A 27,855-nucleotide genomic window follows, 5' to 3' on the forward strand; every position below is an offset into this window, starting at 1 on the left:
AGGGCCCCGCGATAAATGTATCGCTGTCGTTTGTTTACGTTCCCTTCTAGTCCGTCGATTTGTGATGACGGAAGTGAAGCCGAAAGCAGTCGTGGCATTTCCTCGAGCGAGGTCACAAAGTTACCGGTAAACTCGATCCCTTCGACTGAATGGGGAAGAGTTGAGCGCGCTCGCGAGAGGGAGGTGGGGAGAGAGAGGGAGGGGAAGGGGGTGGGAGGGAGGGGTAGAGGAACACTGAGGAAATACGTAGCGAAATGATCAGTCGCGCGTGGACGGGCGTTCGGTGAGGCTTGGTGCTAGTGGTTCCCTCGGGCTTCCTTTGTTATTGTGTGTGCATGTGTAACCCACGCCGTCGCGCCGAAGACAGCCCGCGTAGCAGAACCCTGGAAACGAAGATGTCAGTTTCCCTGTCCCTCTAAGTACGTCTCATCAAACCCGACGCCCAATCACCCGACAGTGCATCATCTCCTGGGCGAACGATAAACGGAGCGCCCCAAAATGAAAGACCTAGTGGCGGTGACTACTCCGGTGGAGAAGCAGGTAAGTGGGTCGTGAGTGACTCCTCTTCGGCGTTTTATGCCTTACTTATTCGACGTTTCTCGTGCTCCTGAATTTGACCTTGGTTCGGTAATATTTCCCCCTTCCTTCCCATCGTGGTGACACACTCAAGTGATTCCACGCCTTCGACGTTCGCGAAGCTCGGGAGAAACAAAGGCGGGACGGCGCTTATGTGGATTGCCGCGATGATCTCCAAACAGTTGTAAAAGGCGACGCGAAAAAAATCAGAATTGCGCAAACGGCAGGGAGATAGCGAAGGTTGCCCGTAAATCCAGCAAGGAGTTCAACAGATTTCAACCCCTCCCTTATCATCTGAAATGTCTCCGGGCGATCCATCATCCTGACTTCTTATTTACATTAATTTTCTCGTTCGACTTTCTGAGTTCCTGCCGTCGCACATTCTCGACGACAGCATCGCCGATGAAGCTCGATTGAGCACACGGAGGAGCCACGTCAATATTCTTGGCTAGAAGAAATTAATACGATCTCTACTGGAAAACAATATGCTACCCGTTTAATGAGCGCGTGAATATAAGTGCCCACACAGGGCACAGTTCAGCGCAGTAAGGACGTACGATTAGTTAACTGATACTCACAAGTTGATAGTGCTTCTTTACCGTACGAAAACTTCGAGCACTCCAGAAAAGATGCACTTCATCGCATTGTATTTACATGCCCCTCATTTCATTCCCTTTCGGAGAAGGCACAGTAAAAAAGCCTGGTCTCAAGTTATTCCGGAGGACTAAAGTCTACTACCTATCTTACTACCGTGTTACTTACTGTTTTGCCAGCCTACTCTTTGTCTATCACATTTTCACGAAAATTTCACTAAGGGATACAAAATAATCACTTTTACAGTTTACTCGGCAATCATTCTATTCTTAGTTTAACTCCTTGCGTCTTGGACGCCCTCAATTCCATTCATGCCAATATAAATGCCACCCAAGATTTCATTTTATTTTTCCGGGTGACTTCCGTCGCAAAATTAATTAAAAGTTATAGTTTAAAATCGCAGATCAATGCCATCTTTAATAAAAAATATTGTTAGATATGATTTAATTGATTATCTAGCATTGTAAATGAACCAGACATGAATTGCAAACACCGTCGCGAAATGAGACTACGCAAGCTGTGGATTGCGTCCATCCTAAATGACGAAATGTTAGACAGTGTCTTGACATCAAAATGCAATCGTTTCGGGCTACTCTCCGCTGGGTATATTCTGTTTTTCAAGAAACTCGCGATCTATGTGTTTGAAGGGATGATTACGATCTGCGAGAAGTTGAACTCCACCGACGACGGCGCCTTCGCATCAAGGTGTCATAAATCAAAATGTTTCGGACGATGTGATTGCGGGGATATGGAATTGTCAATGAATAAGGTCACTCACTCGTCGGAATACGCAATATTTCGGCCAAAAATAGCATTTCATTTATTCCCGAGCGACGAATATTGGCGGGGCGACGATTCTCTTTCGCTCCACAAGTGTATCCGACTGGATATAGGGAGCGTCGGGCAGGGCCGGTGGAATCCATGTAGGTCATGGATTTGCGGGCCAATGGAGTGGCGAGGGGGTGGGCGCGCGATAGTTGGGGGCGAATTCGCGGAGTCCCCTTAGAACGGCGGGCGGGCAAGGGGGGGGGGGCGAATTCTCGCGGTCGTTCTGGGTTGCAGACCAAAAACCACGCGATTTCCGCCACGCAACCGGAGCCTTCGGTAGTTCAAAGCAAGTTGGCCGACCGATTCGAAGGACCAGGATTCATTTGGAAACGGCTCCATAATTTCGTGCTTGTTCAAACAACGTGCTCAAACGTAGGGACAAATGTTGTGGATGGTCATCCGCTCATCACCAATCCGAAGATCGGCACTGACATCTCACCATCTTAAGCTGTTTCGGGGGACTTGCTCCTTTTCAATAATGCCCTCCACACTATCCTGTCCTCGCATATTATCCTGTAGCGTCTATCACATTCACACATTTTAATAACTCTTCCGTTATTGAGACCACGAATAATCCTCGCTTTGAGAGTTTCTCTCCAACCACATGCAACCATGATATGTTCGTTCCTATTTACTGCCTTAGACAAACAATCCCCGATTCCCACTCAGTCCCTTGCTCTGATGCGTTCCGGTACCTGCACTTCATTCCAATTCACCCTTGGTCTTCCTCTGTAATTCTTTCACCCTTTATCCTTCCGTCGGCTAAGGTCTTCGATAAACTGTTGTGCCTTGAGAAGTTTCCAATTGACTGTCCTCCACGCTTTTCTCTCGTCACCATCTCCTAGGAGTACTTCGTTCGTGAATCTGTCTAGTCATGTTATTTCCATTATTTTTCGATGCCCGACACTTCCTTCCAGCGCATCCTATCTTCCTTCCAATGCTGTTTCAATCGTCCACGTCTCACTGCCGTAGACGCTGTAAACTCCTGGTATATTTTTTAACGGATCGCTTCCCTATTTATGGAATGAGAGCACTATCGTTATGGTTGTTTCTTAGACTTCGAAATATTTCTCCGCTAGCCCTACTCTAAGATGTATTAATCTCCCTCTAGCTTCATCCTTCGCTGATGGCCTTGTTGTCTGCGAATAGAAAAGCTCTTACAATCGTTCTTGTGAGAAATAAGAGTTCGAATAAAAACGATATCTACCACCAGACATGCGCCATTATTTCTTATTATTGTGCTCTGAGCCGTGCTTCTTTCCAATCGGTACGTAAGGTTTTCGCTCCATTGGTTAGGCAATCTGGGGAATTCCATTGAATTGAAACCCGAAGTAGGGTTCGGGGGGGGGGGACATTCGGGGTTGCTGGTATGGTGAAGTTGATCTCGAGGGAGAAGGAACGCACCACAGCCTAATGTCCGAATCCAAATTGTGCAGACACATCTGATGATGATGCGCAGGATCGAAACCATGGTCGTTAAATATTAAATCTTCATTGTGGAACTGTAAAGTTTCCTTTTTACCCACATACTCAATTGTTTTAACATTAGATCTCAAAAACGGCTCATCGGATTTCAATCAAAAGTACGTTAGCATACAGTTTGTTCTATAGTGCGTGTTTCAAGTTTTAAGAAATATTGCGACAGTGTTTATACAATGGTAATTTTGCGTATCGACAATTAAAAGAATCTCCCTTTTTGGGCCGCGGGACGAAAGAGTGACTTCTCCCATCTCTGATTTCATAACTGTCTAACAGATTGAAATGCGCAAAATAGGAATCCTAGAAAGGAATATTTTTTATGCTACTGGTATCGTAATAATTAAGCATTTCCCATCTTTATTTTTTGGATATGAACTATTCATTGAGGGAAAAACTAATCATTCTTTCCGACAGTCTTGTACCTCTAATTTTTCACTGTATAAGACCCCGCCGGCGCAGAGCAAGACATGGGCGATCCTCCCGACGTTGCAAGTGATTCATCCAGGATGACGCCTTTTACATGCGCCAAGACCAATTGCGCGCCTTCAAAAAAGTCTACAGAACCCCTCCCCCGCCACAATAGTAGCCAAAAGGACGTTTGATAGGGGGTGTTAGGAGACACCAGCCAGCCAAGAATAAGAAGCCTCTAGAGAGTTAATTGATATTAATTAGTTCGTGCATCGCCCTCTTTGTTTCGGTCGTCAATGGTGATCGAGATTGAAATATGAATCCTTGAATCCAACGTTGAACTGCCTTAATTATCTCGTCGATTCCGCTATTACTGTCCGACCGTAGAATAATTGGTCATCTCGCATATGTCAAATATCGTATTATTTTCCTTCCATTTTCAGGGAGGAACAGAACAGGCTTTTTGGTCGGCGTGAAGGTAGATAAGAAAAAGTACGAGGAGCTGAAGCAGGATTAAAAGTGGGTCAAACAAATTGTGGTCCGCGAGATATGCTTTAGTTGTTGGGGAGGGTTCAAAAACTACCTTTTATGAGAAGATTACCTACAAAACTAATCTGTCGATGTACGGAGAATCGGACATGGATTCTTCGATGCCACGTGTAAGATCTAACGACTGTAACTTTTGTTTTCATAACCCGACGTTGCGTCTTTGAACCTCCAGAGGTTCCCATCCAAGATTTCGTAGTAGTCTTAGGATTATAAACACCAACAGAATCATTTGACTTTCGCATTCCAATTTTTCGAAAGACCGGTATTCACCTACATCTATACCTTTGTGCGCTGATCAAGGTTTGAAAGTTTTTGAGGGAGGTGGGAATAGAAGTAGCAGGTGCGACACAATAATTACGGGGTTGAAAGGGGGGAGGAGTTGAGCTGAGACGCGGGGAAGATGGAGGGTCAAGGAAGGCCGGAAGTGGCGACAGCATAGGTAATCTAGCTTTCCTGAACAGGGAAAGACCACAAATTCGTGCCCAGCTCACCAAGAACTCCACAAACTGCGTAAGATAACGGGAGAACGGGAAAATATTTTCTATCGGCGCTTTTCAAGAATAAACGTCGATGCTTAACAGACTTTGGGGAGAACTTCTGAAGAAAGTGTGGGGTTCGGACTAGTGCCGTTTAATGGAAACTCTGACGTAAGAAAAATAAAATTAAGTATGAAACTAAATGGCTGTACGTGGACTAATGGTGGCCGTTGTATTCCACACATAATGTAATATTGGTACCTCGATTCATATTTCATCATGACGAACGGCTTATCTAGCCAATCACCAAAATCTATGCCCGGGAGTAAAAAAAATAGAATCACATTAGTGCATCGCCATTATCCAAGGACCTCGGGGGCATTTGTACGTATTATTTGCATTTTATTTCTTGTCATTTGCCGCTTCATAATAAAGTCTCTGAGAAGGAAAAATTACATTAGGTTTTGGCAATAATGGTCACAAAAGTCCGACTGATAGGCATTGAATTCAGCGCACAATTTAGCATTAGTGGCCATTAGTCGCATTTCTTAATGATCTAAGATGAATAAATCGCTGAAAGGTACGTCTGCGAGTAAAAAAATACCAGAAATGAATGCCATAAAACTTCGCAAATAAGTTGCAATATAAAGACTTCTTTGGATATTACAATGTTAGGTAAGCGGGATAACTAATCCGCATCGCGCCCGGACAAAATCAGTTTTCAATGCGGATGATCACGTAATTCGACCATAATTTCGCCATGAGTTGAAACTAAAGATTAATCGCCCTTACGTACTTGGAGCTGAAATTCATTAACACCTTAATACTTCAAGCCAAATATTGGTCGACTGTTACCCTCCACTCTCTCCCTTAACTGTTTTGACTTCGTTACTGTGTTATTCCGCCTTCCATCCCTGTCTACTAGGCCTACGTCTCTCTTGGGCCTTCCCCTCGATTAGCCCGTCGTATGGGCCCCTAAAAAAAGTCCATCCAAGGCGTGCCCAATTCATCTGGCTCTTTATATCCTTAAAGAGTTTCGCATTGCTTCCAAAAACTCAATAAAGTACTCGATGGCTCAATCCGATAAACCTTTCTGTAGACAGTCTCCTCTTCAAGTTGGACTGCGGATGGCGTTACCTCCGGATGCTGTTTTGAAAAGCCCTCGGGTGAACTTACTGCGTGTGAATTTGTGTTACTTAAATCTATTATGATAACGAAGTTTTGTAACATCCAGTTCTCAAAACTGATTTCCTCCATGCGGCTTTGAAGCCAGCGAGTTATTACCAGCATACCAGATATACCAGAATACATTGTTTTCAATCTATCGCTATTGCAAACTGAAATTTCAATTGTTCAAGCGCGACTAGGCAAGATAACATTCGGAGTTGAGCACGTAGCACGATAAAACCCGCTCGTGAATCTCTCAGGATATTGTTCCCGGCCACAAACGATACCCCACCCACCGAAAACTGTTAAATCAACACCGACCGAGAGTCACAAATTTCTTTACTTAAGAATAAATCGGTCGTGTATCCAGCACAAATCAGCGCGTTTCTTCGAGAAGCATACGAGAGGAACTTTTCGAAACATGAAGGACAATAAATAAAGTTAGATGAGATAAAGGCAACACACTAGGCTATTAAGAATTAAAAAATAAAAATAATATCCCCCCCTAGCCGGGAGGGATAATTTTATTCTGAGCCCTTATCGTTTGTGAGAAAAGTGAAATCATAAACCTATCTGTTCTAAATTTAATTTATCTCCCTAATTTTTTTGACATGATCTCTGCTACCCGTAGTACGATGGGTCTAATAATACATTTTCAACATCATCGCTAAAGAGATCTCCATCCAATTTATGCCAGAGATTTGATCTGCGATTTGACCTTCGTTCCGGGAGTGATTCTCAACCGAGTTCCTCTAATAATTTTGATACGCCGATCAGTTTGTCATAACAACGTTTCACAAATCTAGCCCCCCTCTACGCTACGCGCATTCTAATTCGGCAATCAGTCCAACTTCATGAGGATTACATGTAATAGCAACCATTCTAATGAGGTCTTACTAGTTAAAGATAACATTGCCCTGTAACCTTATCGTCACATTTTCCCAATACTCTTCTGATGAATTCTAATTTATGGCTATCTTGCCAACATATAGTATTGTCCGTATGTGTTTCACCCAGGAGAAGTCGCGAGTGAGGGTAGGAATTCAACTGAAATCTAAACTTTCTATTTCAGTAGTCTTGACGCAGTATGCTTCGGGAGGGAACTACACCTATTTCAAAAAATTTTCACTACGCATATTTTGAGCCATAATTCTAATTGCCAAGTGTCGTAACCACTTTGTATTGCATTGAGGTCGCCAACTGAGTCGCTTTATCGTCAGGACTACGCACATGTCTGTAAACAACTGCGTCGCCAGCAAATAGGTATATTTCATTATTAAAGTCGAAGTTAATGTTGCTAACGTAAGGATATTTCAAAATTAAACGAATTCTCTTTTGATCGGTACTTGAAAAAAAGAAGGATTTTTGTTGTCTCAGGCGTGACTTTATGGAATTTGCATAACACGTTAAAATGAAATGAAATAATTGACTGTAATTCCACACATTTATTTGAAAAACACGACCCAGGTTTCGACGTTGAACGTCATTATCAGGTGGTCCTCATAGAAGCAAACTTGGTATATATACCTTCTGATCAAGGGAGGGGGTTTGGTCAGATAGGGAGGGTGGAGGGGTAAAAAGGTTACAATTTAGCTGGGAAGAAAAGAGAATTACATCTTTCGGTGTCAATCGTTGACTTGGAAACTCCCCACTCCTAGACCTACCATTCTTCTAAGTCAACGATTGAAAGATGTACTCGTGATTCTCTTTTCTTTCCAGCTACATTGTAACCTTTTCACCCCTCCACCCTCCCTATCTGACCAACCTCCCCTCCCTCGATCAGAGGGTATGTATACCAAGTTTGCTTCTATAAGGACCACCTGATAATGACGTTCAACGTCGAAACCTGGGTCGTGTTTTTCAAATAAATGTGTGGAATTACAAAGTCAATTATTTCATTTCAGTAAGAAGGATTTTACTAAAATATATAAAGCTTCTACTGTCATTTGTTGTTTGATTATGCTCTTGCTTAGTTTTAGGAAATTACCACATATTTCAGTGCTGTGACCGAGCTCAAGTAGATCAAATGTGGAGCTGTTAAAGATTTTTATTTAACATACGTATATACAATGCCTTATAGGTCATTTGATAATCAACCATTGCTCAATGAAATATTCTTAATGACAACAGACACAACCTAGCCTTGCAATAAATATTTTGTTCCTATCTGCCTGATGTGTTATAAGATAGTGTATTGCAATAAATCAAAAATGTGGTCAAATAGCGTTTTAAGCATGACATCACCGCCATTGGCGTAATCAGAAATTGACTCTATGCTAATATCTTGTAATCTTGAACTTTCCAAATCGAGTTTTCGATTATAATTATCACGTTAAACAAGACTTGATCCTGAAGTCCTCGTGAAAATCTAACACATCATTGACGGCCAAAGGAAACAATGTAAATCAGAGAAATGACGTTTCCTATAAACATCCGAGGGCCATTAGGCTCTTATTTTGTATTTGATGGACTTTTTAACCCAGCGCATTTGTAAAACCAAGGGTTCACTTTATTTGAAAATCAGTACTCTTATACCTAGAGTCACCTCAAAGATCACACAATAATGAAACAATAACGGCTTCATTTTGCATGCATTCATAGCACTCCGTAGATGTAGTTTAGCGAATCGATGGAAGCGTACTTTATATTGCCATTTCAGATCCATGCGATCCTCTCTTCTTGTCATTGGGCGAAATAATATGACATTCGATAGCCTCCAATCTGAGTTTTTGACAATGGTTTGGACAATTAATAGATGACGTGGAATTTGCTAACTTCAACATATCACCTTCCATTCAAGCCGAAAATTCACGGTACCTTATGCGGTCTCTCATATCCCCCATTGCCGCAAACACGCACCCCCCCCCCCCCCGGGCAACTTGCCCAACAAATAAATAACCGTTGCCCAATTGAATGCCCATTTGTATTTAACTCAAGGGAAATGTTTTCTAGTTGCATAAAATTAATTGTAAAGATAAAATGCCACATGTTTGCTGCGGTATGCCTATATAGTATTTATTGCAGCCGCCTGACATAACGACGCGATACGATGCATCGCATGTAACTTCCGAAACCCTGAACCAGAATTACGCTGGAGAAAAGATGAAAACAAAAACCTAAGATCGCATATAATGGGCGGGAATTCACCATACGAGGTCGGCCCGGTAAGAAACTAGCCACGCATTATTTTGAAAAAATGTACGTTACGAGATAAAGGAGAATGTGAGGAGGCAGCTGAGGATCTTTCCGAAAAATTACTTGGATAATTGTTTTGAAAGTGGTAGAGACTCTTGGATAAGTTTGTGAGGCCACACGGGGAGAACTTAGACGGGGACTAAGGCCTCGTTGTCCTAGATGGGCTATTTTTCTCAAAATATTGCATAGCTGGATAGTTTCCGGACAGACCCCTATGCTTTGCGAACATTTTCTTCACCATGGTTAAAATTTAGCTTGTCAATAAAACAATGTAATTTTGAGTAATTCTGATTGATGGGTTCTTCTTCTCTCCTCATTTTCACCGTCTATGGACCTCGTAAAACATCATTTTCATGATTTCCCTTCTTTTCTCCTCCTATCCTTTCTTTATTTTTTCGCTCTCCCCCTCTGCCGCTCTATTCTTTATGTCCATATCCCACCTCTTTTCTTTTGGCTATCTTCACCTTAATACCCTAAATGTTATGGGTTTTCCTAAATTCTCTCCGGTTTCCTATTCCTTCCTCCGCTTTGACTGCATCTGATACGAGTGGTCTGGAGATATACGCGATTTATCCGAAACTTACATATGACTTAAATTCAACCAAAACAGGAAGGGTGTCTACTGGAGAATTTGAATGAGCTATCATTAATTGACCCTAAGTCAATATTTAAAGTAAAGTTAGTAACAACTTAGATACGGAGCATAGTTTTGAATGGCTTCGAAACTTGACCGTTGTGAGACAATGCGCGTAGATTGGGGGGCTTTCAAGATGCGGAGAGGGAGAAAATAAAATGGGAGGAAAGGAAAGCAAACGAAGGGCGGGACTTCATGGTATGGGAAGAGAGAAGGTTCTTGGGAGAAATTCGACGGAGTTAGGAAAATAAAATGCTGGAGAGGTAATGAGACGTTGAAGTCTTGTGAGACGCGAGTAGAGGGTATGGCATGAAGGGAAAAAACGCGGCTCTAAAAAACACTAAGTGTGGGTGAAGCTGGGGATGTCTGAAGGCGTCACCAAGTGCTTGGACCTACAAACCCCTCCATAGTTCCATAGTTGCCTAAAGCTCTCCATCCACTAACCTACCACGCACAGCGACTGAGCGTAAATATCCAACAAATAATCGAATAACATATTGAGATATCAAGGGATTTTGAGAGAATTGATCCCTAATCATTTGAACTCATTCCAGAAGATTTCTTTAGAGGAATTTCGCCTCCAGAATACTTATGCGGACCCACCCTATCTGCTCTCCCAGGGGGAATTTTTATCCAACCTGCCTCCTTCGGCAGGCTACGTAGTAATTTACTCATACTGAAATAATACCGAATAGCTTATGGTGTTGTGAAACAAGTGCATTTTAAAGTTTGGAGCTGGTGTCGCGATGCTGCATCGGTGTTATACCGCGCGATCGTCTCTTCATCGATCGAGCCAACCCGAGTACGAAAAATTCTTTTTCAGAATGGAATTCACAGTACCATCAGACTAATGACGCCTAAACTTGAAATTTGTACTAATTTCCTTCGCCGTCGACTTTTGGCATTTGATTTTTTTCAAAACGAGCATTGCATGTCGAGTAGATGTGCGCAATAAAAGGACTGCCGTCACATTTCAATATGTTCAACAATCGCGAAGATAATTTTTTAACGAAATGATTTCTTACTTTCGGAAGGAAGAGAGATTTAAATATTGTAGTGGAAATAAGTGCACTGCTGATTAAGGACCTAACGGCGACGCACGCGCCAGGCAGGATTTTATATTGAGAATTATTGGAGTGTTGCGTGACGTGTGAAGTCCCACGAGAAGGGTAGAGGGTCAAATTATATTGGTCCCTCAGTGCCATTGACATATTCATACGATTTTCAGCTGTATAATAGCTCATAAATGTTGTATATAACTCATCGTGCTTCGAAGTCATTGCAATTGAGACTCGTTCCGAGAGTCCGATCGGTTGATGCAAACCCTCCATGTTTGTCTTTATTTATTTTTTATTCAACAGAACGTTCTAAACAAAAGGTTAAAATATTAAAATTAGTAAATCTGTACAAAAATATGAATCATTATTAACCCACAGCTTTTCCACCATTTCGAAGAAAACGAGGTGCGATTTCGGTGTTCGCATGGCAGGAACACACACATGGCTTTGGTGTACGGGGCTCCCGCTTGTGGCTTGTGTAATACCATTTAAACGAGGAAGCAAACTATTCGAAGGTATCGTTGCGAAACGAAAGTTATTTTTTTTCAAAATGCGCAAACGCGTTTAAAAATAACTTGAAAATTTCTAGTTTTCCTCATTCTTCAATTCTTCCTCAGCACTGCTGCGAGGAAGAATTAGCGCCAAACACTTTGGTAATGAAAATAAACGTTTCCAGCGTGATACGGTGGAATATCATAATTAATTAAAAATTGGTAATTTTTCACTAAATAAAATTTATTAATGCGGCCGGTTTCAATGTAACTACATCATAGTCAGGTAACAGTCATCACTCGGAGTCCAGTGTATATGCTGAGAAGCAAGTAAGGGGAAGGTAGGGGAAATATGGGGGGAAGAGGGGGGAAAATGGAAGGCAGCATGGGTCACTACGTACGTGAGTGGGGGAAGGGAAGGGGGTGGGGAGGAAAAAGTAAAAGGTTCAAAGTTCTTCAAAGTCCGGAGAGAACGAGATAGCTGGATGGAGGTGGATTCCCCGTTGGGGGTGTGTCCCACGGAGCGGCGCCAAACTCCTAGGGCCGTGGAGAAAACGGATTAAGTCGGGGGTTTTCCCCCGCGGTCGTTGACTGTCCGTCGGCATGGTATCAATAGACAGTGGACTGTAATCTGGACTCCAAGTGATGGCTGTTACCTGACGATGATGTAGTTACATTGAATTCGGTCGCATTGATACATTTTATTTTGTGGAAAATTGCCAATTTTTAATTACTTTGGTAATGATTGTGCGTCTACGGATAGAGTAAATTTCGCTTATAAGATCACCATTTTAAGTGTTTTCCATTCACTAGTAATTGGGGTCTGAAAATCAGCGATCATTTCGAGAATTCCTTCCAATTATAGAATGGAATTGAATCTTCGAGACGAAAGTTAAGCTTAGGCCAATTGAGAGAACCGTTTAGTTCCATGGGGAAAAGTATGCATGTACATTGGCGGACCAATAATTGATTTTGAACGAAGTACATTTCATTAAAAAATACTTTTCATTCATTCCATCCTTCTCACTCGAAAACTACAACCAAGATCTCCCGTAAGCGAGTCTGCATGATCTCGAAAGCTGAAGTAAAGCTTATTGAAAAAATTGAACTTATTTATTAACTTACTAACATTACGTGTAGATGTGTCGAAAATGACCAACTACATACATTATAGTCTAACGCTCAAATATATTTATTAACCACTCACAAATTTACGCTTTAAAAGTGTGGTTCCTCGATTTTTCGAATACCAAGTGGAAATAAAGATGAGCCGGAAGAAACCCACCTGCTCTAAAACGAATATTAAACTGTTCTTCTGTAGACTCTCAATCACGTTTGGAAAAATTATCTACGAAAGCCTTTATGAAACTTTGATGCATCTTTCTTTTTTCTACATATTTAAAATAAATACTAGAAGTAATCTGATTTATTAGCGGGATTCAGCCAAAAGTACGATTACGTGCTTCGCCGTTAGGTATCATGATAGGAGTGCAAACATTGACTTCACACAGCTATCGATTTGATATGAATCGTTTTAACTGCATCGACGTTGATACTTCATCTCGCCAAATTTGAAGGGAAGAAACAAGAGCCAGCAAATGAGGAGGAAGCACATCCATTGAAATCGGTGGCGAGGAATAGAAGGGGGAGGTTTGATAGACGCGGCTTCTTTTGTGCTTAATTCTTAAACATAAATCGATTTAGGTCGTTCGATTACCACAATTATCATCACTTGAACCCGGAAAGTGCACGCTATGATTTGGTAGTAGCTGTAGTAGTATTTAGGGGAGGCGATCGACAGCTAAGGTAATTTGTGCCGTTAGGGATGGACAGGAAAGGATGAAGGGTGAAGAGAAACCCGGCGTCGGCATTAGCCTACTCTTAACGAAAGGCGCCAACGTTAACAGCTTAACGTCCCATCCGACGGACGGCGTACTCACTCTAAGTGCCCTCCACAAAGTACCTCCAGTAGGGATCGAGATACCACTGAAGAATATTCGACCCCGCCGGGATTCGAACCTGGCCCTCTGAGTGGGAAGCCAGTACGGTAGCCACCGCACCACCTCGATCCCCTTTGATTTGGTATAAGATAATCTGAAAAGGAACTTGATCCACGAAGAGTTTCTCTTCCCCATTGTATTCCGATTTGTACACTCAGCCATTGTCCAACACATGTGCAAATGCAGTCAAATCGGTTACAGCGGGATGCAAGTGACCAAAGGCCCATTGTTCGGAATTCCGTTACTTGTAGAAATGTGCTACATGTAGTTTTACTCAGCACCTTTCCCTCTCTACCTCACAGACAGACACACGCGCGCCCACAAAATACATAGGTGATGAAAGCAACGAATAAGTTATGAATTCTGCTCCAATATCACTTTGAATGTCGAGCAAAAATGCATAATTTATGGTTGATAATTAATGTCGCCAGGAATAAGAAGAGAGAAAGAGATGTAAGGAAGGAGGGGGGAGTCAGGGTGAGAGGAAAAGTCAACGGGGAAACACAATATTATTAGTGAAAGATCTCAGTCCTTGGTCTGACATTTCCAGGCTCTGATCATTCATTTGTGATATCACTATATCACCGTGAGGTTTTCCGTAACCGTGATCGTTTTTACCTTGGCATGTTGCTCAGTAATATGAATAATTTTCAAACCACTCGTTTAAACTTCAACCTTGCCCTGGGCAAGGCTCAAACTAGCGGAGTGTGGGATGGCCGGCGTCCGCGCGCTGCCCGCCGCGCCGGGTCAACTCGGCCGGCCAGCCGATGTAAGGTTCACCTCCATTCGGTGACCTCCTCCATCTGCTTCGCCTCAGAAATTAATCCTTGCCCAAACACACCAGAGCGGTATCTCGCTTAGATACTTTTGTCAACGGTCAGTGCTGCCCTGACTCGAGTGCGTTGGGGTCATGACCCCGATCCTCCCCTGAGCCTCTTTGGTAAAATAGATTAGGATTAACCTCACAAGCTACCTGCCATAACCGACGCGTGCCACTTAAATAAATGAACGTCCACACAGTACCATCAAATATCGAAACATGACTGCAGATAAGAGACACGGCACCTAGAAAGGGGAAATTTTAAAGAAATGAAAAAATACTTTGAGATACTTGTTTCGATACTTGAATCTCAAGCGGGAAAGAAAGATGGTGACGTCCAGTTAGGTGAAAAATGGTAAATGGTAATAATTTAAGATTGTTGGGATAACCTTCGGCGTTTTTTTCTTTGCAATATGCTATACCATATTAACCCTGAAAAATCGTTATCTAACAATAGTGTTGCCGTAGTTTGGCGGCTTAAATATGTTCTTGCAAATGGTTGTCAGATCGTTTAAGTAGATTCGAGTCCAAGTTGGATTGCTTTTGTCATTTTTTCATTTGAACATATATTTTGCAACGAAGGACTAATGTCGGTATTTATGTCGCGATTTCTCTTGATAGCCACTCATAATAATTAAATTGTAATATCTTAATAAGAAATAATACCAGCATTCAGAGGATCGAAATGCTCTACGCTGAGAATGATCAATTAATGTAAATAAAATAGAAAATACCTGAATATCTACAGGTATGATTGGAGATCTGCAGTAAACCAATCTTAGAACTGAAATGCTGATGATGACGAGTAAAACTTTAATAATGGGTCTCGATCCCAAAAATGGTAAATAAGTGTAAATTTCCAAGTTACAATTTTTGGCTAAAGTTTTACTTTGGCCAACTTGTTACTTATTAAAAAAACCTTGAAACTAAAATTGCTCTTTCCTCTGTTCAGAATTACTCCCTCCATGCATTCAAAACAAGCGCATTTGCTTCCCTGTTTCTGAGGTCCACTCCTCCGGCCCTCTCCCCCTTCTCAAACGGCGACCGCCCGCTGGATTGTTGGTTTCGCCCCCAGTTGAATTTCGCTGGGTCTCTTCCTCGTATTCCTTACCTTTTCAAACAGGGACTACGAGATTTTGATCTCCCTTTGCTATCCGCAGCGATGGGCTTTACAGAGCCGAATAATTAATTGGCAAACGAACTCATATTCCTCGCGTGTGGTGGCAACCCCAGGGGAGTAGTCAATCACCCCAAGATACCCAAGAGCAATACCCCTACCACCCAAAGAGTGACGAAATACCGCGACGATTTCAACCAATGTGTAACACCGTTAAATAAATGAAATCTAAAGGAATGTATTATTAAGGAGGCTCGTCCATCATCACAAATATTGATCAGTTTAGCAAACTTGCTAGTAGAACTATTGTCTTTTGTATGGCATATTGAAAAATATAATTTCGTGTCCTAATTTTCTTAATGTTTTCAATTGAAAACATCCAATTTCGTCTGAGTTTGTATGGAAGAAACAATGAAAATATAAATATTTTAAACAAAAAAAGATCAAATCAACCATAAATACGGAGAGCGTAGTAATATGTTTAAGGATTGAAAATATTAAAAAAACATGTTTTTTATCATATATGCAATTCATGACATATATTCCGCAAATATTGCCTGAATAATTAAATGTTGGGATAGTTAAAGCCTATTGGCGCTGCCATAACAGCACCATTAGGCTTGAACCTAACCCAACCTGGCAACAATACTCTCGAGTGGTAAGCTGTAAAAGTTGACAAACCCGCTTTCCACATCATTGATGGATACTTTCCTGAAATAAAATATAAAATTGAGTAATAAATTATACCTGTATATATATATATATATATATATATATATATTGTGAAACTAATACTCTTTAGCAACGCCACAAATATGTGAACAAAGATACTGAGGATGAAGGCTTGACCATCGAAAAGTTAGCCATATTCGTCAGTGTCCATTCTTTTTTCTCTACGCTTAGTTAAGTTTTTAACCAGAGTTTACACAGCCATATATATATATATATATATATATATATATATATATATATATATATATATATATAGCGCGATTTAATAGCTAAATGAAAATGAATAGTAAGTAATAAATTGGGCTTCAGTGACTTCAAGGCACGCCGTCCGTCGGATGGGGCGTTAAATTGCGGACCCCTTGGTACCTTTCGTTAAGAGTAGGTAATAGCGACTTTGGATTTCTCTCCACCCTTCATTCTTTCCTATCCATCACTAATGGCGCAAATGACCTGAGTTGTCGGTCGCCTCCCCTAAAACTACTACCGGAAATGAACTTTGAACTACTGAACAAATAAGCTATCAAAATGAACGTTATCACAATGAAGTTATTGTAATCACTAGTAGGGAAGTTTTTTTCCTGATCGAGATATTGCCCCGGAAATCTGGAGTCTCTGAAAGAAGCTGTATATTTTTGAATAGGTCATTGCCTTTTTGCTATAATGGTTGGTTTACATATTGGGAAAAACCTACAGGAAATATTTTTTAAACATTTTCAATGTTAAATAATAGTTAGCATTTTCATCGGATAAATGACATTTGGCTACACGGCTGGGACTTATACAGGTATAGCATTTACTTGAGGGTATTTAAAATCAATTACTGCTTTTGTTCTAATAGAATGTACAAAAAAGTAAAAACTATCTTTTGCATGCAGCAGTATCCTTTCGGAGTTTCGATGGGCTAAAAGGGTCGAATGATTAGTCGGTTGATTGAATGTGGGTCAAGCTCGAATGTGCACATGCGATGGTCGAAAGAGGTTTTCAACGAACGCGGAAAGAAGACCGAAGCGAAAATGTGGCAATGTCTGGAGATGAACATGAACGCTCATCGATCGAACTGTCACGCGATACGCTGTCACCAATGAAAGGCTAACCCGCAAATGGCAATCAACTCTGCGAAAACTTGCGTTCCTAGAAATCATGAAAAGTAAATAATCCGAAGATGAATCCGAACGCGTGGCATGATATGGTAATTGAATCTACTACTGTATACTATACCCATGATATAGGACATGACACCCTGCAAACCACCGCTAGGGTGTGTGGCAAAATACTTTCCCCTAGCGCGGTCAGATAATATTGTTCTGATCGGTTATTGTTCGAGGGAAAAATGACATCTTAAATATATCTCTTCCGCACTTAATCTCTCTAATTTTATTCACAGGATCTCTCTTTCTGTAGTACGATGGGGCTAATGATATATTTTCAACACCATCGCCAAAGAGACGACCTTTCAATTAATGCAAGAGATTTAACCCTTAATTTAACCTTCGCTCCATAGAATGATTCACAACCTAATTCCTCTAATAATTTTGATGAGGTACTCAGTTTGTCATAACAACGTTTAACAAATCCAGCCCCTCTACGCAGCACGTCGGAAGCACAACGAGACTTTTGCTCAAATTACTACATTAATAGTTGAGAAAGCAAGGCATAGAGGATTCGAAATGACAGTTTAATAAGAGTGAGTGGATTTTCCTGTTTTTCCGATTTCGATACGCCTAATTACATACAAACCATAATAAGGAAACGCAACATTTGAAACATTTATATTTCTGTCTTGACTACTTACAAGTGTACGGTGATATTTTAATTTACAGCCAGGTATCTTGAATCACAGGCTGTTTATCGCGAGTTGGTCGACATGTGGATCTTCTGAAGTACAACGTGAGTTCCACTAGGTCTCTGTTCTTGCTATGCTCAGTTTATACAAATTTCTCAACATTATTTCGTCTTATCATGAGGGTTTTTATTATCCGATGCATCGTTGCTGGAGTTTATAATTCAATGAAAAAGGGAGAAAGAAAATAATTGCAGATTATAAAAAGCCTTTTTGACTGAACAGTATACGAGAATATCTAGTTTGGTGGACGGAAAGACTAGATTCTAGTGCGAGAGTGTGTCGGAGGACGATTTCGGAATAAAAAACCATCCAGGGCAGAGTTGCTCGCCTCAAAACGCTACCGGCCGGAAGAAAAGAAATATCTGGGACACAACCCTTCCCCGCTTTCGTCTGGCCAGTCCATCAAAGCATACCCACCTGGACGCCCGGAGCGAAATATTATCTCATCCCTAAACCGCTCAGATTCTGACGAAGGCACGGTTTCGGGGGACATTCAAACGCTGGACTTGCAATACGAGAGGCCAGGGCAATGGAGCGATAAAAATAGTCGCAAGCAAATGTTGACTTCTGGTTGAGTTTTCGGAATTTTGCAATAAGGGAGGTCCTAATTTTAGCAGCTCAATAATGCAAACGGAGAATAAAAAGGCAAAAAAGTCTATCTAAAGTTATTTCAGGGACTAATTCCTTTTTGCTGATTTCTTCCATAAAATCCTGCCCTTGCCCTACTCTCTCGCCTTACGTCACATTCGTACGAGTACACGATCTTACATTCCCGAGACTCCTTGGCCCAAGACTCCCTCACACACACTCTCTCTCTCTCTCTTGGACTACATTCACCCATTGACTGACTGCCTCTCACTCACTCTCTCTCTCTGCCTCGATCTACCGCTGTTCCCTCTTTTGCCTCTCACATGATAGTATACAGGTATGCTTCCTTTTTCACGGCGATTCGCCTCTCATCCATTCCCTCGCTCCCAGCGCAGCACATCCCTTTCGAGCTTGCCTTTCGCCGGTGCATCCAAGTCACATTCTTGCACAGCCTACTCATCCGCCGCCTTCCTATCTTCACCACAAATATCCTCTTTAAGTAAGAAGTAGTCAATACCCATCGTGCTCAGCTGACAGATATGCTTATCCTGATTTACTCAAGTCTCCCTTCCGCATAGTAATAATATGGGATGGAGTTTCAACCCTTTTTATGCGCTTTCATTTTTGCTGCCTTAAACAAGCATTCATTTTTTAATGAACTGCAGAAACTACTGCAGACACCTTTCGGCTAGCCTCCTCACGCCTTTTAACCCCATCTATCACAGCACAATCTTTCGTGAAAAGGATTGGTTGACATTGCCACAAAAAGTTCTCCAAATGGATGAGCACGCCGACGGCATACGAGCTGTCGAGTCGGCTAATTTTCTAAAACTTACATTGAGATTCTGCATTAAGTGACAATCTTTCAATGACGTGGAACTGTGAAAAAGTTTTTACAGCTAATTCTTTATCGATTTCAATCAATGAAAGCCAGCTTGATTGAGTAAGCAGAATGGTCTACGGCCCATTTAACCGCGCTATTGACATTCCCAGTCCATTTTGGACTCACACTTATTGTGAGCAACGAGGAATAATCGCCAAGGGGAACAGCTCTGCCGTTATCATCGAGTCATTCCAGTGACGGAGCAGAAACGAAAGGACAAACCCGGGTAGAATGTCAACAAAAACATGATAAGAAACGTGTAGAAGATGCATACAATGCACCGTTTTGGCCGATCTTAAATCGAAAAGAATTTACCAGGTTAATATGGATTACGTCAGCATAAATGGAAATCATCTAACTTTCTGCTGAGCTAAATGCAACTGCGAAGACTTCCTCAACGCTATGGACTGGAGAAAAATCGTTCTTCGCGATTTCGTCAATATCTTGATTGAATACTTGTATAGGCTACACAGTTTCTTGGATTACAAAAATGTCAAATTTTCGCTGAGCGTTACCAAATTAACTTACAATTAGATTTACAATAATTAAGCAATAATACATTATCCGCAGAGCGTTTTGATAGGCAATGAAATGTTGAAGACCGTGCTAGAGAGGGGAAAATGTTAGGCGAACGAGGTAGGATAGGATTGTTGGACGGAATGACGGGAGGAAAGAAGTATTCGGAATTTAAGAGGGGACAAGTTTAAGGTTGGATGTCGGGTTCTATTCTGTTAAGAGAGACAAGGGAATAATCGCTGTACCATTTGGTAGCTCGTGGCCATCAAAAACCTATCTTAACCGGTAGATTATCGATGATGATATTAATATATCATTAAGATTTAATATGGGGAAGGCTAAAATTCGATGCAGAAGACCGAGCAAGTTACGGGTTAATGTGGTCGACACGTCGATTGTTCAGAGCCTCACGGACGGAAAAGTGTGCACACAACAATGCGTAAAAACGGCAAAGGCGAAATGAGTATTCATGGATCAGACGAGTGTTGAAGAAACCGGTGAAAGGGAGGAAGCTCCCAAGAAATGGCTTAAAAATCAGATATTTTCATTGTTTTTTAATTTAATTTGTAATGTAATCCCTGTTGTGGCAGACCAAAGTTTTCCTCCATTTTAACCATTGCTCGATGGTTTTGCATGACTTTAATTAAAAAGCACAATTGAAATATACTGCAATATGGTGAAAGATAAATTTTAGAGGATACGCTGAATGGCAGATGTATGCATGGAAATACATGCACACACATATAACCACATGTACACACATATACACACATGTATACTTATGTACATACATATACAGGTGTATATGTATACATATATGTGCGCGCGCGTGCGTGCATGTGTGTATCCACATACGCAAGCACATATACATAAGCCTGCATCTTAAAATAAAAAGGAAATTTCTGATATCAATTTCTCTAGGCTATTGGGGTTCGGGAAGATGAAAACAAACTGAAAATCACGGCGAGTGGTGTTTTGTAAAAGGAGGGCGGGGGATACATATCAATTAAATAAGGCAATAGCGCGAACGCCACGAGTCGCTTAATTTATTCATGCCCCATTTATGAGTTTATCAAACTGGGTTGCGTCAAGAAAAAAAAGAATCGTGTCGAGCTCATACGAATTTTCCCTCATTCCCCCCTTTAAGCTTCACAGAAAAGAACGGAAACAGATACCGCCGCGCTGGCCTCAGGGAGCGCGGCGGCCACTTCTAACGACATTCCTCGAAGATCTTTAAAAATCCATGCAGGTTGATTCCTTTGCCATTTGTCGTCGTGCCCGTATAAGCAGTTTAATTATGTAGTTATGTTCTCATCAAAATTAATCGTTAGGATTCCGTATATTCTCAGTCAACGGCAGACAATCGTTTATCTTTTTTTCATTAAAATAGTCGCTCACGGACAAGTGTATATGACCTATTTTTCCAACACTCGGTATCTTACCGAATTCACACAGCAATGAAATCAGTCACTAGTAAGGTCATCAGCAATATTAGCCCAATTGGTGCGAGGAATAAACTTGAATGTCATATCTTTTGTGTGATTATTATTGCGGGAAATAAAATGATGTGCCTTCAGATGGACGTTCGCAAGTATCGGTGAAGCAAAAATGTTTCATAGCGGTGGCCCAGTTACGCCCACTCCAGCAGAGGGCGGAGTAAAAAGTTCACGCAAAATTCCAGTTTGGCCTTTTCGAAAGGTCCATTCCCAGGGCTGGAAGTGGATCAAATGCCTACTCAGCCCATTGCAAACGGCTGTTCCTAGTTTCGGTATTCAGAATAAGCTCTAGAATTGTTTACCTCAGGTGGCACATTGGTCATTTTCCATTGATGGCATATTTCCACCCACCCATGTTTTAAACAAATCCGCTTTATATCCCCATAGCAATTTGTCTTGCTATAGGACTACAGATAAGGCTCTGAGAATTTTTTAAATCCTAATATTTCCTTACCTTTTGCAGGTTTCTTTCTCTGCATGGTAAATTGGTAACTTTGGCTTTTCTGCTATTATGAGACTTAAAAAGACAGTATTCAGAGATGGAAGTGTTCGATACTATTGGCGAAGAAATAAAAAAAAAAGTTCTCATTGTATTTGAACACTCCTTTTTTTGGTTTTTGCATTCCCACACAATGATCAATTATAAATGGTTTTCATGGAATTTTCAAAGTTCCCCTATGAGGAATTAAAAAGTACTTTGTAAATTTCCAAAAACTAATTAAGGAGTGACAAATTGAAATAGGTCATTTGCAGGTAATACTAGGCACCTGAGGATAATACCATTTATGTTTTGAAACCAGTTGAACCTCAACTAATATCTACATACCTCAATAACACCTCAATCAAATGTCTTCAAACCAGTTCTATCTTTCTGTGTGAAATGCACGAAGTACTTTTTGAATCAATATGGTTGAGTTGGTAAATAAAAAGACCAACTAATGAATGGCAATAACCTCCCTGAAATTCTAGAAATGTAAGAAAAATAAGCTTACTTTGAGCAAAATTATGTAAGAAAAATAAGCTTACTTTGAGCAAAATCAAATCTTGCTTTTTTTTGGTTTGGTATGGTCCAACTGCACACAGCCTGAGTTATTGCTGGGACTGTTTCACGAAATCATTCCTAAAGGAAAGAGAGTGCCTGTATCCAATTCTGAGTAGGTTTACTGGAAGTGGTGTCCATCCTTTTGTTATCCAGATGGAAGAGGAAGAATTACCTGTAAATATTTAAGATTAGGAAATAAGCATTAATAGGCTTAATGGCATCTCATTCTTAGAACTGCTCCACACGGGAATAAAATCAGCAAATTTGTTCATCCCTGTGAGTGTTAATACAAGTGCACTGAATTCATAGGATGACGACCCAAATAACCTAACCATACTGCCCAATATTAGGTGTCCATCGGTATTCCAGCATTGGGAAGGAGATGTAAAACAGCTAAGAGTAATCCTTTTTTCCAAAATTTGCAAGTCCACATAAAGTTAATAAATAGAAGCAAGTTCCAGTATCATGTCACCTTTTTTGAAAGCATGGATAAACATCATTAATTCAAACAAGAGCTTATTGCAGCCATGCATCCTTGTAGTTGTCCAAACATAAACAATGCCCAAAGTAAGCCTCAGTCTTTCAATAAATACCTCATTCTATCCCTATGCCTGCATTTTATAACAATGTCCTGGACAGGTGGCTCACTAAATTGGCAAATTTTATGATCTCTCATTCAAATCCCACTCGGGGTATAAGCATTACTTCTTATTTGTGTTTGTTTTGGGAGGTGTTTCTGCGGTATGAAGGGTCTTCGAGATCACCTAAAAACCAAATAAATAGCACACTTTTTAAAGTTATGATGTGAATTGAGCAGTTTAAAAGGTATCCCCTAAATTTCTGATGCACAAGTTGGCATGTATAAATACATGAAAACAAGAAATTATATCTCCTGCTTACAAAGACATATGTTTTAATTCTGCCATCATGAGTGCAATAACTCGGCCAGAAGGGTTGGGTAACCAAGAGTTTTTCCATGAGTATCTAATTTAACTTTATTAGCTGCTAACTTATTCATTATACCAGGTTAGTTTTGCAGTTCCTTCCTAAACTAAGGTTACTGAAAAAAATGAGGGAAAGTACTGCTCAAATTAACAGCTACATGATGTGTAGTGATGACACTCTTGGGAGTGTCAATGTTAGAATTGTATTCTGCAATGTAATTACCATCTTAGAGATTACATGGGAATAAGTGTGTGATATTTGAAATAAATCCATAGAGACAAAACAATAATATTTGAAAGGTCTTTCTTTGCCTTGACAAACTATTCTTTAATAAATGAAAAAGAAACACTTTGTTCCAATCCACCACTTTATTACAGGTACGACTAGTTTCGACGCTACGGCGTCATCCTCAGGTACAAAGTTTAAAGTCACAATCATTGTATATATACCCTCTTCTGGAAAGGGTGGGGGAGTTGTGGGAAGAGGGGGCGGGGAGGGGAGTACGGGGGTAGGTACGAAAGAATGTGGGAGAGGGTGGGAAACACCAGGAAAAGCGTTAGTGAGTGGGGGGGATTGGAAGGTGGGTTAAGAAAGGGGAAAATTTCATTGGTCGGTATAATTTGATTTAGAGAGTTGACTAATTTCCAGCCAAGATATGGAGTGAAGAATACTGTGGCTTTTTGTGAGCAACTTTCCAAAATAAAACCCCCCACCACCAAATATTTTTTAGTGTCTTTTGATGTGGTGAACCTCTTTACCAACATCCCGGCGATGGAAGCAGTCAATGTGGCAAAGAAAGTTTTATCAAATACAGTGACGGACACAAACGTCGTCAGTGACCTAGTGACCCTTGCCAAAGTGTGTGTGGAGCAAAACTATTTTAAATTTAATGGTGATTATTTTAGACAAACAGAAGGTTTAGCCATGGGGTCACCTTTGTCACCGCTCCTAGCCGACCTTTTCATGGACGAGTTCGAACAAAAATTGTTTATGAATAGTTCAGTTAACACAAAAAACATTTACTTCTGGGTCCGCTACGTGGATGACATCTTTGCAATATGGACTGGCACTGTAAGACAACTGCACAGTTTTTTGTCAGTTTTAAATTCTCAGTGTAATAATATCAAGTTTACGTGTGAAAAAGAAAATGAAGGAAAACTAAGTTTTCTTGATGTTACAGTAACTAAAAGGGAAAAAGGATGCGAGATTCAATTATATCGCAAAACCACCACTACAGACCATGTAATTCCTGCTGACTCCCGCCATCATATATCCCAAAAGTTATCCACATTTCACTTCCTACTGAATAGACTACTTAATATTCCCCTCTCGATAGGAAAATTTAACGAGGAATTGGTGACAATCAAATCTATAGCAACTACAAATGGCTACAGTGAAAAAATGGTGGACAAAATGCTCAGCAAGAAACGTTCCATAAGAGCCCAACGGCTACTTTACAATTCAGGGATAACTATTAAGGGAAAACTTAAGTGGGTAAAATTGCCCTATTATGGTGTCCCGTCCGAAAAAATTAGCAAATTGTTCCCGAAAGACAATTCAGAATTGCTTTCTATAACAAACAAAATCTAAAAATGTTCATAAATAAAACTAAAGATAAAGTTGAGCCACTGGAAAATAGTGGGATATATGAAATGGTTTGCAGGGATTGCAGTGCGAGGTACATCGGACAGAGTGGTCGAGCAGTGCGGACAAGAGCGGAGGAACACAAGAGGTGCTACAAGAAGTGTAACCTAGCCCAATCCCACTTTGCCAAACACCTGTGGGAGGAAAATCACACGTGATTTCATCCCCAAAATTCTACATCGTGAAGAAAAAGGGAGGAGGATGGACAAGAAGGAAGAGTTGGAGATCCGGAGAACAATGAAGAAACATCCTTTACTCAATGACATTCTGTTTGAAAACGTATCACCTCTCCTGGAAGCCTCCCTAGCAATAACAGAAAAACAGAACCTCTAACCCCTTCCCCCTAACTCCCATTGACTCCTAACCCGTACCTTTATCCCCATTAGCCATTGACTCAAATTATACCGACCAATGAAATTTTCCCCTTTCTTAACCCACCTTCCAATCCCCCCCACTCACTAACGCTTTTCCTGGTGTTTCCTACCCTCTCCCACATTCTTTCGTACCACCCTTTCCAGAAGAGGGTATATATACAATGATTGTGACTTTAAACTTTGTACCTGAGGATGACGCCGTAGCGTTGAAACTAGTCGTACCTGTAATAAAGTGGTGGATTGGAACAAAGTGTTTCTTTTTCATTTATTAAAATGAACTTCCACGAAGTTGAGGCTGAAACTATTGAACTAACTATTCTTTAATTCGATCTTATATTTGTGGGCACATGGGTGTGCAACAGCTCTAAAGTTATCAGCACTTTCTTTGATATTATTTGAACATACGCTATCTTTCAATGGACGCCAGGTGATTTTGTGGGTGAAGAAAACATTCAGTGGGTAAGGCGTCGCATATGCTCTACGAGAAACTATAGTCTGCACAGATTAACATAGATGTACACATTCTTGTGCAAAGAGCCCACATTAAAAAATAATCAGTGAAAATAAAAAACTTATGACAACTACCTAATAAAAAAACAAGGATTTCATACACAAATATCTGGCCATAAAACTGGATTAAGGGAAAACAGATCTGAGTTTCCTTTCAAAAGGCCTTAGTGTTTGTATTTTTGATGAAAGGAACTCAACCACAGATAATAGTAGACAAAATAAGGATTATATCTGTAATATGTTAAGATCTGTGAAAAACTGCTACAAAAGAACATCATTTTTCTCCTCTTTTAAACAGATTTTTGTAGACCAGAGTTTGCCTGAAATAGAATTAACAGCATTCAAGGATATGAAGGAATGAGCTATGATTAAAATTTTTAAGTGGGCAATATATTCACCTATGAACAACTAATTTTTAAATCAATTAATGTATTCAATGTACTATTTCTGACTAAAAAAGCCATTTATTTCTAAAATATAAAACATACTAATGGAAGCTTCCTTTTATTTCAGAATATGAAATATCCTAAGTCAGTCTTCTTCATCGTCCTCAATGAATTTTGTGAGAGATTTTCTTTCTATGGAATGAGAAGTAAGTACCCCAAAATGTTTTATTAATGTTGCCACATTTCTGAGTACCTAAGAAGTGATTTTTCTTTATTTAATCGGGAATTCATTCATTGGTTCATCAAATATGACACTTTGAGATGTGAGGTCTTTTATCAAACCTGACAAAAGGAACTATAGGGATCTTAGTAAAACACATTCCCGATTAATGCTCATGATACAAGAATCAAGTCCTTTTCACCAAAAGCAGAGCATGCTCCTCTTTTCCAAAATGAAGCCTTTTTTTTTGTTGAAATCTTGTAATGTATCCACAAATAAACTAATTGAAATTTCTTCTCAATCTTTCCCAGCAATCTTATCTCTCTACCTGCGAGATGTGCTACTCTTCACAGATGACACTGCTACAGTTATTTTCCATACTTTTGTGATGCTTTGTTATTTCACTCCAATTTTTGGAGCTATGATAGCCGACAGTTTTCTAGGAAAGTTCAGGTGGGCATTCCATAAACTTTAATCTCTGTTAGTATAGATTTATTGTCAGGTCAACTTTTTTTTGATTGTGATGTATATAAAAATATCTATTGCTCTTTCAGGACCATCTTTTATATATCCATCTTATATGCGATGGGAAATATAGTAATTTCAGTTGGATCTGCTCCATTTTTAGAAGGCTCGGCAATGTGAGTTTCTTTTACATTAAAGCATTATTAACTCCATATTTATATGTACTTACTAACATAACCTAATACAAAATGTATAATTATATTCTAAAAATCATCATGTAAATAATAGTGAATAATTCTATTCATTTGCATGTAGCCCAGTAACAATGATTGCGCTAGTCCTGATTGCAGCTGGAACTGGTGGGATAAAACCATGTGTTGCAGCATTTGGAGGCGAGCAGTTCACATTACCAGAGCAAGAAAAGCAGCAAAAGCAGTTTTTCTCAATTTTTTACTTTGCAATTAATGCTGGGAGTTTGATAACAACATTTGTGACTCCAGTCTTTCGTCAAGATATTCAGTGCTTTAATAAATCAACATGCTATCCCCTTGCATTTGGAATCCCAGCGTTGTTGATGATTTTGTCAATTGGTGAGTAACAGGATGTGCCCCAACCATTATGCTCCTTTAGTATTAGCACAAGGCAGACTGAATTTGACACAGATTTCATAATTTTAATGCTACAAACTCAGTAATTCTTCTGTCCTACATCTCACTTTACATCTCTTATAGATTAAATAAATGATATTCAATGTCTATTTGAGCATCCCTTGAGAAATTTCCCCATTTTTGTAGGCTTTAACAAAACGTACAGGGACAA

The 27,855-nt window shown here is 40.3% G+C and overlaps 1 protein-coding gene across 1 annotated transcript in view; it reads left to right on the plus strand.

The window, feature by feature from the left end:
* The first annotated feature begins 289 nt into the window (after positions 1–289).
* Positions 290–27,855, plus strand: part of LOC139690741 (peptide transporter family 1-like) — a 35,374-nt gene continuing 7,808 nt past the window's right edge. The window contains exons 1-5 of the mRNA XM_071588270.1: positions 290–540; positions 26,479–26,557; positions 26,883–27,024; positions 27,126–27,212; positions 27,352–27,626. Of these exons, the coding sequence (XP_071444371.1) occupies positions 499–540; positions 26,479–26,557; positions 26,883–27,024; positions 27,126–27,212; positions 27,352–27,626 (625 nt within the window). The 5' untranslated portion in view covers positions 290–498. The remainder of the gene's footprint in view (positions 541–26,478; positions 26,558–26,882; positions 27,025–27,125; positions 27,213–27,351; positions 27,627–27,855) is intronic.

The sequence above is a fragment of the Hetaerina americana genome, unplaced genomic scaffold (assembly GCF_022747635.1).
Source record: "Hetaerina americana unplaced genomic scaffold, ioHetAmer1.1.p SCAF_3, whole genome shotgun sequence".
Lineage (NCBI taxonomy): Eukaryota > Metazoa > Arthropoda > Insecta > Odonata > Calopterygidae > Hetaerina > Hetaerina americana.